Below are 14,206 nucleotides of genomic sequence, written 5' to 3'. Positions count from 1 at the left end.
ATGCAAATGTGTAACAAGTCAATCTTTACAAAAAAATAACATTCATAAAACCGGTCAGGTACAACAAGAGAAAAATTGTACAGTATCTTCCAAGGGTTTCCATAGAGTTCGTAACAGTGTTTTCTATTCCAACAAAAAGAAAAAGCACTCAGCATTCAAGATAGGTGTGGCAGGAACAAAAATAAGTACAAGGATTTAAACAAAAAAAAAAGATGAAATTGAACTATTCAATAAGAGAAGTTGGCAATTTTCAGGCAAGCTATTTAAATTGTAAAGTTGGCTACGTGAAGTATTTTACCCAGGTGTTTTTTACTCTATCTGAGAAACATTATGTCATTTCATTTAAAGATGTGAATTTTCAATGTCAAACATTTTTCTGGCGTCTACGGTTTGAAGGCTCTTGAAGCAATGAGAATCAATTTACTTGTAGAAACTGGTGCAGTTGAAGGTCTTTTTTATTTGACTGGAAATTAGAGGAAATTTAACAACTTGCAACATCAAATGGAGATCTATGCTATGCTTGAAAAGCACAACTTTACAATGTATTAAGTCAGTGTTACCAGAAATGATTGACAAATTTACAAATTAAATAATTTGAATTCAGGATAAATTCAAAGTGTTGTTTTTTAACATTGTTTTTTTTTATAAGAAAATTCCATGTCATACATCCAATATTATAATGATTTAACCAGATAAATGCTGAATACTTTTGCCCAAAGTTACCTTTTTAAAGTTCTACAAACCATACAGAAATTATATATGTCCAACTGAACCAAGAACTCCAAACGTATTACATTTGCTACATGAGTTTTTTTAGCCCTCCAAATGAGCAATGTATTATCTGTTCCCCCGAAAAACTTTATACAATCAGATACTATTGCACAAATACTCAACAAGAAAAAAATATCTCTGAACAATGACCTGATGTACCAAAAAAACGATACAAATGTATGAAGTTGTATTTATGTTTTTGTTTGTTTGTCTGAAGGACCAGTAAAGTCTTCAAGTTCAAAGAATTGGAATTTTCAGTCAATTATTTAGTGGTTTGGGTTTTACAGAGTTAAGGCATTCCTTCCTCTTCTGGTCAGTAGTATGTGCACCAGTTACTATAATCACTGGGCATCAGGCCCCCAGTAATAAGCAGGATCAAGTCAACGAACCACCAGATTCCCAGGCCTCCAAGTGTGAGCAACTTTCCGACTGCTGTACCCGTGTGTCCCAGGCAGAAACGATCAACACCGAAACATCCAAGGAAGAAAGAGTACAGTAGAGTGGTGATGAAATAGTGTCCTGTATATCTGTGGAAACAATTAATGCCATTTAGAAATGCTTTCACAGCCCAAAAAAAATGTCAAGCATTGCATCTTAGTATGTTAGTCAGTATGTTAAAGTGGTGCGACTGAGTTCAACTAAAACAAAGTGAAGTGCTAAATACTTTTGTCAACATTGCCCTCTAGTGGTGAAAATACGAAAATGTAAAGGACAGTCTGGGAAGCACTTTTTACATGACCTTTTCTGAACAATAAGACAATGTATGGCCACTGAAGCATCCTTTCTTCTCAAGAATTACTCAGAATAGTCAGATTTATAGTTAATGTTTGTGGATTTCATTCATCTATGAAAATCGGTGGGGTTTTCTCAACTCCATCTATCAATTTAATCTAAGACACGAGTATGCACTTGTTAGTTCACCATCTTACTTGATGCAGGGTACACGCCCTCTCAGGAATTCTCTGGGTCCAGCGCATTCAATGTCATCGAGTGCAGTGCAGACAACTGGAGTGTGGTTGACTTCTTTGTCAGTCTGGCCTCCCCACTATGCACAAAAACATTGAATCAGGAACTTATTGAATCAAAGCAGATTTATGGCTGTTTGTTGATTCGCTATAGTTATTGAGCAGGCATGTTCTATAAATTTGGAAAATTAGATCTTAAAGTCGTCACAAAATAGACTGGTGTCATTTTCTAACTAGAATGGCAAGAAAAAAATATGAGATTCTTGAGGGAAGTAATATATACAGACCTGTGATCACAACAATACAATATGGGTTATGGCAAGGTACACTTACCCCTACACAACCGTGGCCCATCTCCAAAAAGGCGCTGTTATTCCCAGCATGATCTACTGGATCCTGACAGTAGATGAACGCCTCTGGCCTGGTGAGTAAAAAAAACATGGAATTATATTGTGAGGACTGAATTAGACTAATTAGAGAGAAATAGTGTCATTGTTTTGCTATCGTTAGCCGTGTTGTTAGCATTTCGCACAATCCATCTACTTACAAATAACTGCAGAGGACGACCGGCGATAGAGCGTTGTACTCAAACACTTCTGTATAATTCATATTTTCATCTGGAACATCATATTTGACCGTTTCGGGCGTCTGCTCAGAGAATGGCAGGACTGTCGAACCAGATCCAGGTACAGCAGTAGCTGCTTCAGTGGCCGACGAGTTTTGGGAATGGATCCCATCCAAACATTGTAAAAAAATGACAGTAAGTAGCAAAAGTAACTGTCCGCAGAGCAAGATGTAGCTTACGGAAATCATGATCGTCGTCAGAGCAAAACATCACCCCGGATCACAATTTGAGACAGGGCAAAAGACACCATCTTTAGCAAGTTAGACAGTTTTAGTGTTGCCGTGTAATTTTTGCTGTTCCGCCCTTGAGCAAGACGGGAATTGTAGTTCTCAGAAAATGTTACAATGTCTTTGCAACAAACACAATATACTGTTACATTAGTACGTATTATATTTCATTATATAGTATTGAATCATTAATTGTATCATTTATATATATTATTAAACGTAAAAATAAACGCGTGTCAATGGAAATAACTGTATCAGAGTGCACATTTCAACGTGCAATTTAGGAAGTTCATTCATTCATTTACTGCTTATGATCACAAGGTTCGCGGGGGTGCTGGAGCCTATCCCATCTGACTCAAAATTAAAAATCAAAGTTGTTATTTATTGAATTGAGTCCAGCACTATTTTGGGTGCCAAACGTCTTAAGAAGCAGAAACATTCCAGCCCAATAGACGGCGATAATTCGCCCCAACGTTTTACTTCCACTAAAGAAGAACTGGAAAGTCCTCATACTACAACTACATACGGACATTCATAGATCGCTTCCTCCGTCGCAAATCAAAACATCATCTCTTTGACGTTGAATGAACTACTAACTCGATGTATCTTTTAAAAAACACTTGCCACTTAATATGTTTGTTGACTTTGCTTCGCACTCCAAGCCTGTCGAGGGCCGAAGACAACGAATTTGTGGAGGAGTTTTTCAAACGGGAATATTCATTGGCCAAGCCTTATTCTGGTGAGTTTACTACACTATACCAAACAAACAGGTGTACAGTGTACCTATCACCTGTTGCGATTTATTCAGTTTATTACTACTGACTAGGGAAAAACATCTGAAATTAGTAATGAAGACTTTTGCGATGAGAAGTGATTGAATAACTAACTGGATTGTACATTAAAAAAAAAAACTGGCTAGATGGGTGACTGCTTTGTATAAAGGTCAACTCAGGGTCAAGCAAGTCTTTGATTTTGGCCAAACTTATGTTCTGGTTTGCTTGTTATACTGGTTCGCTTGTTTTACTGGACAAGTCACATATTTCAAGTCAACCGCCTCCTCTCGTAAAGGGCAACTATAAGCAGCCTTCTTTGCGTTTTAAATATTTTTCTCCAATACATTGGCTTAATTTTTTGTTTGTTTTAATTTAATCATTTAAATATATAATACAAGGAGACAGAAGTTTCAGTCTTATTTTCATGCAAAATGAATATTTTGCCATTTATTCGATGGCATTAACAAACATAAAATTCAATTCCAATAATGTTTGATGGGATTTGACAACACTTAGGGTCTTTTTCCAGGCCAAAACAAACTGCGGACACATCTAACTTATTTGTAGGTACAGTTGTTTGCGAGTCAGCTGTTTTTATTCATCCTCTACTTTTTACCTTTTCCTTGCAGGTCTAGGCTTCTCAAACTCTCCAACATGGGATCTGATGGGTACCGCTATGTTAACAAATGATTATCTGAGGCTCACGCCTGACCAGCCTGCAAGACAGGGAGCTGTTTGGAGTCGAATTGTAAGTGTGCTTCACCGACTCTGAATTAATTAACATACAGTGGCAGCCTTATCTTTGATTTCAAACAAAAAGACAAGTATAGTATCCTGTTTCAAACAACATTGTAATCAATGACTTCAATTTTTGTGAGTAACATGACTAACCTGGTCCTTTTTGTTGTTGTCTCAATAGCCTTTGGTGTTAAGTCAATGGGAGCTCAAAGTGCACTTTAAAATCCACGGGCAAGCAAGGAGTTACATGAGTGGCGATGGTCTTGCCATCTGGTTAACCAAAGATCGCATGCAGGATGGTAAGAGATGAACAATATACTCCCCTGTAGGGCTGCCCATCTATACAAGAGTTGGTGTAGTAGTAGTAGTGAGGATAATGCAGCAGATTATTTTTTTTTTATTATAAACTGTCCCTATTTGCTTTCAGGTCCTGTTTTCGGGAGCAAAAACGAGTTCATTGGTCTGGGAATATTTGTGGATACTTATCTCAATTCTCAAAAGAAGGCAGATGTGAGTACTTCTCTTTCCATCCTTATCATATCAATAAACGTGGAAATCACAAAACATTGTTTTTTGTTTACAAAAATAAAAATAAAAAGTTGTGTAGTTGCAAATTTAGTACACATTTGTTCCAAAGTCCTTAGTAAAAATGCATAATAATGTATTCCATAGTATTCTCAAAGATATATTCTTTAATGATGTTGACATATTTAATAGATAATGTGTTGTACTCACCAGTATGTTCATTAGGTTTTGTTTTTCCTCTAACAAGCCCTACATGAAAGTTTAAAATTGAATAATAATTGATATTGATTTTCCCCTAAACCAGAGAACTTGAGAAATGCGGAAAAAACAAACAAACAAACAAATAATCATTGCAGTATTATGATGCGTGTCAGTCAGCAGTTCCAGTTCAGAAATACCACTTAGGCTGGCTGCTTGGGATCATTCGCAGATCCACAGATGTCGACTCGGCATTTAAACCTTTCAAGAACTGTTCACGAGTCAGTGATCATTTATTTAAAAGGGACATGAGAATATACTTCAACTTTATTGGTGAGTGATGCACAACATCACTTTCGCTTCTGTCCAAGGAATAAATTCAGCCGAATCTAAGACTTTTAGTTCCTTTATTTATACTCATGTACTTGTTTTCTGGCCTTATTGCCTTTGTGCAGACAAAACGGCAAACGTGCATAACATGAGGTTACTTCTTGAGATGTTTTCATCTAAAGACTCGGTTTCAGTTTGACGTAGCCCATCTCTTCCTTACTTACAGAGGGCCTTCCCTTATATATCAGTGATGTTAGGGAATGGGACCCTTTCTTATGACCACAATCTTGATGGAATACCCACTGAGCTTGGAGGCTGCCCAGCACTGGCTCGTAATTCGAAACATGAGACATTTCTTCTCATCAGATACTCCAAAAACACATTGATGGTAGGAAATCCTTTTGTAGAACAGTTTTATATACATATTCTCATATGCATAATGAATATTCATATTGACAAAGTACCTTCATGTCAAAATTAAAAATGAAGCCAACTTGATCCTTTCCTCATCATCACTTGTCCATGATTCCTACAGAAGATTCCCTTTCTCCCCGTATAGGTTATGTTTGATGAGGGCCAACAGACGTGGAAAGACTGCACTAGTATCCGAGGTCTACATTTGCCTCGAGGATATTACCTGGGGGCCTCGTCTGCCACTGGAGACCTCTCAGGTATATAAGGAGAGAAAAAATGAAATAATGAGAATATACTGAACCCCTATAGAATCAGTCCTAGCTGTTGACATGCCTATTGCTACAGATAACCATGACATCATCTCAATGAAGTTGTACGAGCTGACTGGGGAGGATGAAGATGAACCCCGTGAGGAGCCATCCATCCCTAGGGTTGATGATATGGGGCAATTCCAAGGTAGAGAATTCAAGCTTTGCTCCGTCCCAAATTTAGCTTTTTGTAAAACAACTTAATGCCACTGCTACAATAAGTCCGATAAGTAATCTAATTTTCTCTGCAGTGGAAATTGAAACCGAGCAGATGAGTGCGGTCCAGATGTTCTTCGGCCTTCTGGTCGCCATCTTGGGCCTGGCTGTGCTGGCAGTGGTTGGGTTGGTTTTGTATGGACGTTGGAAGCAGAACAAACGCAAACGTTTCTATTGATGAAATTTTTAAGTGCAAATGGTGGAGAGAATCCACAATACAGAACAGCCATAAGTTTACAATCTAATGAAAAATGACTCAACACTGTAGCTATTAACAGGTGACAGACAGGTGAACTAGTGAGCAACCTATGTGAAAAGAATTATTGTGAATTGCAAGGACATAAAGCTACTTAATTGAAGAAATAACATTGATAGCACGGACACTGTGATATTGGGTGTGGTGGCATTTCCAACTTCAGAAATATGCAAAATGAAGAATCACCACAGGTGAAATTTCGCACAGTATTCACCTTGGAATGATCCTTACCGCTAGTAGCCAGTGGATGTCGCTGTCATCAAATCTTTGTAAAATTTTAGATGTTTTCGTCAAAGAAATTAATTGTCAGAAAATTGATGCACTTAGTGTTTGTGCATTCAGAAGGTTTTTGTGAAAATGCACTGATATAAAGCTTGAGTCATGCTCAAATCACATGTAATTGGAGTTGAATCATAAAATAATGTCATTTTTATTGTGACGGAAGAAGAGTTTGGTGGCATAACTTAAATGTTTGTTTAAAACGAAACATGTTTACACACAAAAATAGATGACTCAGGCTTTTTTGATTATCTTGAAACGTTAATCAAAAACCAGAGGCACCCTTTTCGAATGTATTTTGTTACTGTGACTGCTGTGCTTTGGTGTGGCTGCTAAATATGAGCCATTGTTGCACTGGGGAAATGCCAATTTGCTTCTGACTGCACACCAGAAATATATCACAAGCAATTGTAGATGTATTGTCTTTCAATGGCTACTTCAAATATGGACGGAATCTGCCTCTTTTTAAACGACTGTTGGTGCTTTTGTGTACTTATCTTAGTTGAAATTGTACATTTTTTTAATGGGATCAGACGGAAGAACCGAGGGTTGATGTTAAAGTTGTGCGCAAGTTACAACACATGTGGACAAGTGCAATCATTTGCATTCATGAAGTTCCCCTGGGAAACTGCAACCCATTTCTGCACCATTACCCCAATCTATACGGTTAATGAGAAGCAATACCTGCTTGATTCTAGAGTCAGTAGGAATCAATGATTTTGTTAGTGTTCTGTGGGAACTAAACACCTTTTAGGTCTTAAATCTCATTAGTATTTCTATTGTCAATTCAATATTGTAGTCCTCTTGTAAGTACTACACGGCCAATTTTATGTCCTCCTTGTAAATGACACTGTCTAATCTCTGCCATGTCAAATGTTGAGCAATAATAAAGAAAGCAGACACTGTTTAGTTCAATTCAACTATTTAGTTTCATTCCTTGTTTACAGTCCATATAAGTGTCTATTTGAACAATGAACCTGCTTTAAATATAGCCTTGCATGGAATTGAGCCCATAAACACCACCCATAATGTTGAAATAAATTCCAAATAGGTCACATGCTCATTGTGCTTGTGGCTTGCTGTCACCATATCAAACACCTTTGTGGTGTAAACACAGTTTACCAAAAGGAGCACTCTTATTTTGTCAAACAGACCTCAATAGGTCTACGTTAATACAAGTTGTTTGCAATTCCACAGCAAAAAAATGGATCGCTCCTGTGTAAATTGCTTGAAAAGCCTGATGGTATTTCTTAACATCCTATGCTGGGTGAGTACTAAAATGGCAAATGGCAAATGAGGGAAGTCATAATAATAGCATGCCTTGTTTTCCATCTTTGTTTCAGTTATGTGGTGCGTTCGTCGTTGGCTTTGGGGTATTTCAGGTCATACACTCAAAGTTTGAGTCTCTGGTCCCAACTTTCTGGCCCATCTACCCTGCCAACACTTTGGTGGTCACTGGTACAATTGTTACCTGCGTCTGTTATCTGGGTGTGCTCGGAGCAATGAAGGAGAATCGCTGCCTTCTTATTACTGTGAGTCTGATTACATAGATTTGCCATTCACGATAATACTCACACTACCTGTATTAAAATGTTATTTCCCCCATTGCAGTTTTTCACCCTGCTCTTTATCCTGATGTTGGTAGAGTTGGCAATGGCCTGTGTGTTCCTGGTTTATGGCGGAATGGTAGTAAAGAATTTATACCCACTTCTAAAAACAATCACACCAACAGCTTTATGAACTAATTCATTAATTAATAACTAGTTACCATGGACAGCTAAATCAGACACATCATTTATTGTCTTGTGTTAGGTAGCATTTTTTTCTCATGCTGGTGCCTGTCAGTCTATTCAATGTCGAAGTGGCACAGCAAATAACAAAATTTCTATGTATGCTGTGCAGATTGACACATTTTTTGAGAAAGACCTGAGTCAAAGCTTGCAGATCTACCTATTTTCCGGTCATGGAGAGAACCAGATCATTAAAGATGATTTTGATGCCGTCCAGAACCTGGTAAATGATAAACTCAATATATTCATATAATGAGATATTTTAATAGACAGTAGTTGGGAACATGTTCTGAAGACACCTGAATGTTGAAATATAATACTTTATATGGATACATTTTCTATTGACAAAATCAATTGTCTTGTTTCACAATCAATTTTGACTTTTTTTTCTCCCTACTGTTCAGTTTAGGTGTTGTGGAGTAAATGGCGAGAAAGACTGGTTGGGTAAAGTTCCTATCTCCTGTTGTGTCGAGGATCCCTGCAACTCTCTCAACCACAGCAACTGGCAAGAGGTTAGTCACTCACAAAGACGTATTTTTTAAATAATTTAAATCATCTACATTCCAGAGTCCCATAAAATTCACAAAAAACATGATGTTTGCTTCTTATTAGACATGCTTAACAACCGGATAATGGTAGATAAAACCATTCATGCCAGAAATAGCAACCACAAAGCTTAAAAAGGATCATCTACTATTAACAGGTGGTTTGTGCTAATTCCGCACTACACCTTATTAACATTGCTTTTGCTCTCACCTTTTATTTCAGGGTTGTCACTTGAAACTGAGAAACTGGTTTGCACGGAATTATCGGAGCACCGGGGCAGGCGTTGTCACGCTCTTCATCATCCAGGTCAAGTGACTTAAGATCTATATTTACAGCTAGAAATTCCACTTATTGTCAAAGAAAAAGAGAACGTGTAGGACTCAGCGGAGATTAGAGTTCACCTCATTGTCATTGTTCAAAGTCAATGAAGTCCAGCATCTTAATAGTGGCCTGATTTTATTTAGTGTGCTGGTAACAACAAAATATCCAAGATGCTCATGTCAATATAGTTTAACTGTGTCATTTTACTGTATGTTGTTAAGGGAATTAACTGTTAAGTTTTACACAATAGTGGTAAAAAGAGATCCATTTTCTCATTATGAATACATTACATTTGTCTTAATTGAATTACAATAGCTAGGTAGTTGTATTTTTATTTTATTAATCAGATTTTTTTAAATATACCGTTTTTATGTAAAATGCTATGGGTACTGTTTATATTGAACTGATAGCTTTAAAAAAATGGGTAATTTTGTTTTTTGTTTAATTAATTGAGGGTCTTGTGTTTCTTTTTTTTTGCAGTTTGCTTGTCTATGCTTCAACATCCCGCTGTTTTGCCACTTTTGTCGAAATGGACTGGGCTACTTATGAAAGGACACGATACTAAAGTCACAGTGACCCTCTGCTACTTATCAAGTTAGTCTCTTTTTCCCCAAAATATTACATTCAGACACTTTTCATTATTATGGTAGGAAGCGATCAAAAATCTATTTCTTTATTTAAATGTATATTTTATCTTATCGTATGGTTCGTTTTTTTCACATGTATATTTTTATTCATTCCCCCGTAATCTCTACTTTAGCATACTTAGCTCTTTAACTGTTTGTATGCTTTAACAAAATTATTTGATTATAGATTTTCAATCAATAAAAAATAAATAATTGTATTTGTTTCAGTAGTACATATATATTCTATTATATTTTAAAGTATATATTTGAGGTGACATTCAGATGTTTTGCTGTTCCTTGCATTGTTTTCCATAAGCACCAAGCTAAAAATATATAAAATTAAATAACTTTAAAAATAATAAGCAGTTATGATGAAGCAAATATTTTACCAAAGGTTTAAAATGTTAATTGCAATACCTGTTTTCTATGTTTTTCTATATGAGATCTCATAAACAACCTTCACTTACTCATCAGTGTTATGTTGATATATTCAAAATCAGCAATCATCCGAACAAACATCCGGGGCAGGTAATCAAGATAAATACTATTCAAAGATTTTAGTGCATCTTTAAAATAAAGACCTTTAAGTGTGTTGCCTTTACAAAGGTAAATACAAAAAGTTGATGAACACAAATTCATAGAAGCTCTATCATTGTCCAAATGCTCACAAAACTTTTAATCCAACTTGCCCTTGGCTAAATTTCAAATTCAGTCTGTGTCACAGGTCTGCTTCATTGTATTTCAAAGTAATATTTTATTGTCATCTTATCTTGGCACATCTTAGCTGTCCTCTGAGCGTCTCTGGCCCTTTGTGCCATCCATTTTCAATGTATAATAAAAACGGGTCAACCAGGTAAGTGGGTCATTTCACAGCACAAGTTTCGATTCCCTCTGGCTGCGCCACATGCTCACGTATTCTCCACTGCCAGGAAATCAAACATGTGGCGACAAGGCACGTTTTTCTGCAGGGACTCAATCAAAGGGCCAACTGACCTGTTCGTTCTCCCTCGCAAAGTGGCCCCGAATTTTATGTTCTATAATTTGTCCATATCCATCATTCCATCTTTTGCACTCAGTTCATGTCCTCTTTTGTCTGTCTTTTGTTTTGATTATTGTAAAGCATTTGGCAGCTGTGTTGCACTAGCAAGTACATAAATTCTCCTCATGACAAAATGTTAACGTCAGGAATTCCACTGTGTGCAATATAGTGCAGAACGTTCGATATATGCTGCATGTAATTAGTAGGGCTGCATCATAAGTGGGCTCCAATCATCTTTTAGACTTTCCCCGATAATGAATGTACAGCTGAGCTACTTGCTCTTATTCCAAATAGCCAAAAGACCATTTAAAATGAATGTAAAATAATATGTACTCTTTGCTAAACACTCGATAAAAACAGTCCCAAATGAGTGCCAGCTCTATGCATAATAAATTAGGAAAGCATTGAAATGATAAATTGTGGTTAGTTCATGACTGCATTGGGATTTTTTATATTTGACTTTATGGGAATTCACAGGGCTAGGAGAAAGTGAAAATGGGAATGCACTGTAAATCTAACGGTTAAAAGCGGCTTTTGCTGCTGCTGCAAAAACAGATCGTTTGTGGCAGTAGCTAAGAAAGCAAGATTATCACATAATAGCAATATGCTAGAGGTCATTGTGATTCTAACTATTTGTCTCATGAAGCAATTATGTTACACTTCTGAGTCATTTTTTTAAAAAGCACATTTCCATTGTTTGTGATTCCCTGAGGCAAAAATTCCTAAAGACACTTCAGTAAATCTAGAGAAAATACGCACCCAGAAACAATCCACTAACAGTTTTAATTGGAAAAGCCCCTGAACGCAGAACTGTACGGCAATGTGCTTGCATTTCAGCCATTATCCGCAAGTCAAATAATTAAATCCTTGCACTTGTGGGTGGCATTTTGCTTCCAGACATTTGTCCGATGTAATTAAATTCTGTTCACTGGGATGAAGCTCAACATACTGGTGATGGACATCTGTGACATCAGTTGGTCTGTCAGATTAGCACGAATGTGAGATGCTAAACTGACTTTCCTACTTGAATCCATGGGCTCCCCTGAGAGTGTTAATGAGCAAAAATCCACAAATTGGACGACCGGCAGACGCCTCTATATCGCACACAGAGGACAATTCAAATCGATGGTCCACTCTAGATTGCTAAAAGGCAGACCATTTGAAGAATCAAAATACATATAAAAAGTGATTTTCTTCTCGTAAAAGTACACTAATCACTTGCTGAACATTCTTACATAAAATTTGAAATGGCGAGAATAAAAAGTACAAATTCTAACAAGAAATGACAGGAAATCCAACAGTGTAAAGAACAGGGGAAGAAAAAAAACATTATTTGTCTGTCATTTTTACGAATTTCATATTTAAACTCAAAGCAATAAAACATTGACTTTTTAAATGGATTGGGCAAGTATAGCTATGGTGTCATTCTATCCACTATTTTGAGAAATACAGAAAAAGGTTTAAAGACGTAATGGCGTGGCTATTTTTGCAGTGATTTTCAAGTGTTTGGACAGTGATGGTGTGCAAAGTGATTGTGCGTCACCTCTTCGTCAGACATCTAAAAACAGCTCCAAAAGCCCTTATGACCACTGACAGCTCCACAGACAGCCAAATATCACACCTTGACTGCTATGTCAAATGTAGAAAATTTACACCTTCAAGCAGTAGGCTTAAACTTCTTAAGAATTAATGCACGACCTCAGTGTCACCCGTTTTAAAAAAAATCTTCAAATCTTCTCCCCTTCAAGGTGTTTTGGAATTGATGCTTTTGAGTTGTATGTAAGAATAGAAAAATATACATACTAATTTCCCCAAAAGACAGCCCCTTTGCGACATTTTATAGTGATAAGAACAATCACTAATGAGATTGCACATATGTTTCCATGAAATGGAAATATTATGCTATCGTGTCATTTCCCGTATGCTTCTCTGCCAGTAATCCTCAGCATTTCCCAAGCTACTCTCCTCCGGCGAACTGCAACACGACAGCATGTTATTTAGGTCAAGATCATCCGTTGCACGTTTCCTAGGACGATCAGCACACACTCACTGGAGGTGTACCTCATTTATTTGACAAATATAAGGCAAGCAGTGCAGTTGAACTAGTAACATTGAAAATAGGAATCATGTTGTGATACAAGTTTAACATTTTCAGGGACTTAACCTGATGATAGAACCTAGGAAAGGATATTTGCATGTTTGTGGACGGCCATACATTCATTTGCACTCACTTTTGCATATATTTAAACTGAAGGGCTTCTAATCATGGGTGTCTCCTATCATGGGCGGTGTCCAAAATGTCAACACATATCCATCTTATTATATTATGTTCTCCTAAACATTGTCCTTGTTCAAATTATAACATCAATCTGTCATATGATGTAGTCTATCATCATGATTGTCCGGAATATAATAGTTTGGTATGTTTGAGAAGACAAAGGCTCTAGCACTTGTTTCTAATTGGCCACACATGATTGATTTATGGAGATTGGATTGGATCTCATCTCCTTGACCGAGGTCACTATTGTTATCATAATTTAAACATAAAGTAGAATAATGAATACAAAAATTAAGCAAAATTATTATGTTTTTCATTTTTATTTAAATAAACTGACTTCTAACCATCAATTCCCTCTGGCCTGAGGTGCATTTAGCCTCCGAGACTTTTAAACAAATGCTTTAAAAGAAAAATATTAATAAATAAATCAGTTTCTCAATATTCGGGATGGAACAAAACTTCAGTATGCAAACCTTGATGTGATACTTTATGAGGTGGGAGTTTACATATAAATCATGAAGAAAATGTATTTTTTGGCTGGCTAAATACACACATTTCATCAAGAAGGTGTCATCACACTTTGATATTGTACGACAAGTGTCTGCTTTACGCTGATAAATGGTCAGAGTGACCCAGACTCAGATGAACAGAGTGAAACATTTTACTAAATTTTGAAAGTCAAGAGTCTACGTTTGTTCCAGTGTTCCTGTGTACTCTGAATGATAACTTTGAATTTATTGCAATTACATCATTTCAATCAATTCATTTGCTCTGCTATTAATCCTGTCTTGGTTTATCCACTCAAAACAAGGTCACTCCCAAATTTCAAGCTCACAAATAAATGAACATTGACCACTTTAAGATTTTTCCTTTATGTATCACTATAACGTGTTTTAAATGATTGAATCAAAACTGTAAACCATAACTCATAATTAACATCCAGCCAAGACCAGGCCGAGACCAAAATATCAATAATTAGAA

At 36.6% G+C, this 14,206-nt stretch overlaps 3 protein-coding genes across 5 annotated transcripts; 2 read left to right on the top strand and 1 right to left on the bottom strand.

The window, feature by feature from the left end:
* Positions 1–437: 437 nt before the first annotated feature.
* Positions 438–2,675, bottom strand: LOC144215679 (TM2 domain-containing protein 2-like). Its single transcript, XM_077744760.1, has 4 exons — positions 2,284–2,675; positions 2,070–2,157; positions 1,701–1,816; positions 438–1,298 (listed from the first exon to the last, which is right to left on the bottom strand). Exons 1-4 carry the CDS (start codon positions 2,547–2,549, stop codon positions 1,085–1,087), a joined length of 684 nt encoding a protein of 227 aa, XP_077600886.1. The 5' UTR covers positions 2,550–2,675; the 3' UTR covers positions 438–1,084.
* Positions 2,676–3,039: 364 nt separating this feature from the next.
* On the top strand, positions 3,040–7,545 carry LOC144215676 (VIP36-like protein). Its single transcript, XM_077744756.1, has 8 exons — positions 3,040–3,327; positions 3,991–4,109; positions 4,281–4,398; positions 4,527–4,609; positions 5,379–5,540; positions 5,712–5,823; positions 5,912–6,022; positions 6,126–7,545. Exons 1-8 carry the CDS (start codon positions 3,189–3,191, stop codon positions 6,266–6,268), a joined length of 987 nt encoding a protein of 328 aa, XP_077600882.1. The 5' UTR covers positions 3,040–3,188; the 3' UTR covers positions 6,269–7,545.
* A 118-nt stretch (positions 7,546–7,663) lies between these two features.
* On the top strand, positions 7,664–13,130 carry LOC144215677 (leukocyte surface antigen CD53-like). Of its 3 annotated transcripts, none has more exons than XM_077744759.1 (8): positions 7,664–7,892; positions 7,969–8,157; positions 8,237–8,311; positions 8,528–8,638; positions 8,820–8,927; positions 9,184–9,267; positions 9,763–9,876; positions 12,884–13,130. In XM_077744759.1, the coding sequence occupies exons 1-7, from the start codon at positions 7,830–7,832 to the stop codon at positions 9,829–9,831; spliced, it is 699 nt and encodes a 232-aa protein (XP_077600885.1). In that variant the 5' UTR covers positions 7,664–7,829; the 3' UTR covers positions 9,832–9,876; positions 12,884–13,130. The 3 variants fall into 3 exon arrangements, with proteins under 3 accessions (XP_077600885.1, XP_077600884.1, XP_077600883.1); XM_077744758.1 differs by lacking the exon at positions 12,884–13,130 and adding an exon at positions 12,440–12,784; XM_077744757.1 differs by lacking the exon at positions 12,884–13,130 and having other exon boundaries at positions 9,763–10,126.
* Positions 13,131–14,206: the final 1,076 nt, after the last annotated feature.

This window comes from Stigmatopora nigra, chromosome 22 (assembly GCF_051989575.1).
Source record: "Stigmatopora nigra isolate UIUO_SnigA chromosome 22, RoL_Snig_1.1, whole genome shotgun sequence".
Classification (NCBI taxonomy): domain Eukaryota; kingdom Metazoa; phylum Chordata; class Actinopteri; order Syngnathiformes; family Syngnathidae; genus Stigmatopora; species Stigmatopora nigra.
This window is presented reverse-complemented; position numbering and strand designations above follow the sequence as displayed.

What these genes read in the sequence shown, in the direction of transcription:
- LOC144215679 (XM_077744760.1), bottom strand. Translation starts at nt 2,549, where the DNA reads ATGATTTCCGTAAGCTACATCTTGCTCTGCGGACAGTTACTTTTGCTA. An exon ending in GTCGTCCTCTGCAGTTATTT is followed by an intron (nt 2,158 to 2,283) that starts GTAAGTAGATGG and finishes TTTACTCACCAG; the next exon opens with GCCAGAGGCGTTCATCTACT. An exon ending in GGGCGTGTACCCTGCATCAA is followed by an intron (nt 1,299 to 1,700) that starts GTAAGATGGTGA and finishes TTGTTTCCACAG; the next exon opens with ATATACAGGACACTATTTCA.
- LOC144215677 (XM_077744759.1), top strand. Translation starts at nt 7,830, where the DNA reads ATGGATCGCTCCTGTGTAAATTGCTTGAAAAGCCTGATGGTATTTCTT. An exon ending in TCCTGGTTTATGGCGGAATG is followed by an intron (nt 8,312 to 8,527) that starts GTAGTAAAGAAT and finishes TATGCTGTGCAG; the next exon opens with ATTGACACATTTTTTGAGAA. An exon ending in TTGATGCCGTCCAGAACCTG is followed by an intron (nt 8,639 to 8,819) that starts GTAAATGATAAA and finishes CCTACTGTTCAG; the next exon opens with TTTAGGTGTTGTGGAGTAAA.
- LOC144215676 (XM_077744756.1), top strand. Translation starts at nt 3,189, where the DNA reads ATGTATCTTTTAAAAAACACTTGCCACTTAATATGTTTGTTGACTTTG. An exon ending in CAAAGATCGCATGCAGGATG is followed by an intron (nt 4,399 to 4,526) that starts GTAAGAGATGAA and finishes ATTTGCTTTCAG; the next exon opens with GTCCTGTTTTCGGGAGCAAA. An exon ending in ACTCCAAAAACACATTGATG is followed by an intron (nt 5,541 to 5,711) that starts GTAGGAAATCCT and finishes CTCCCCGTATAG; the next exon opens with GTTATGTTTGATGAGGGCCA.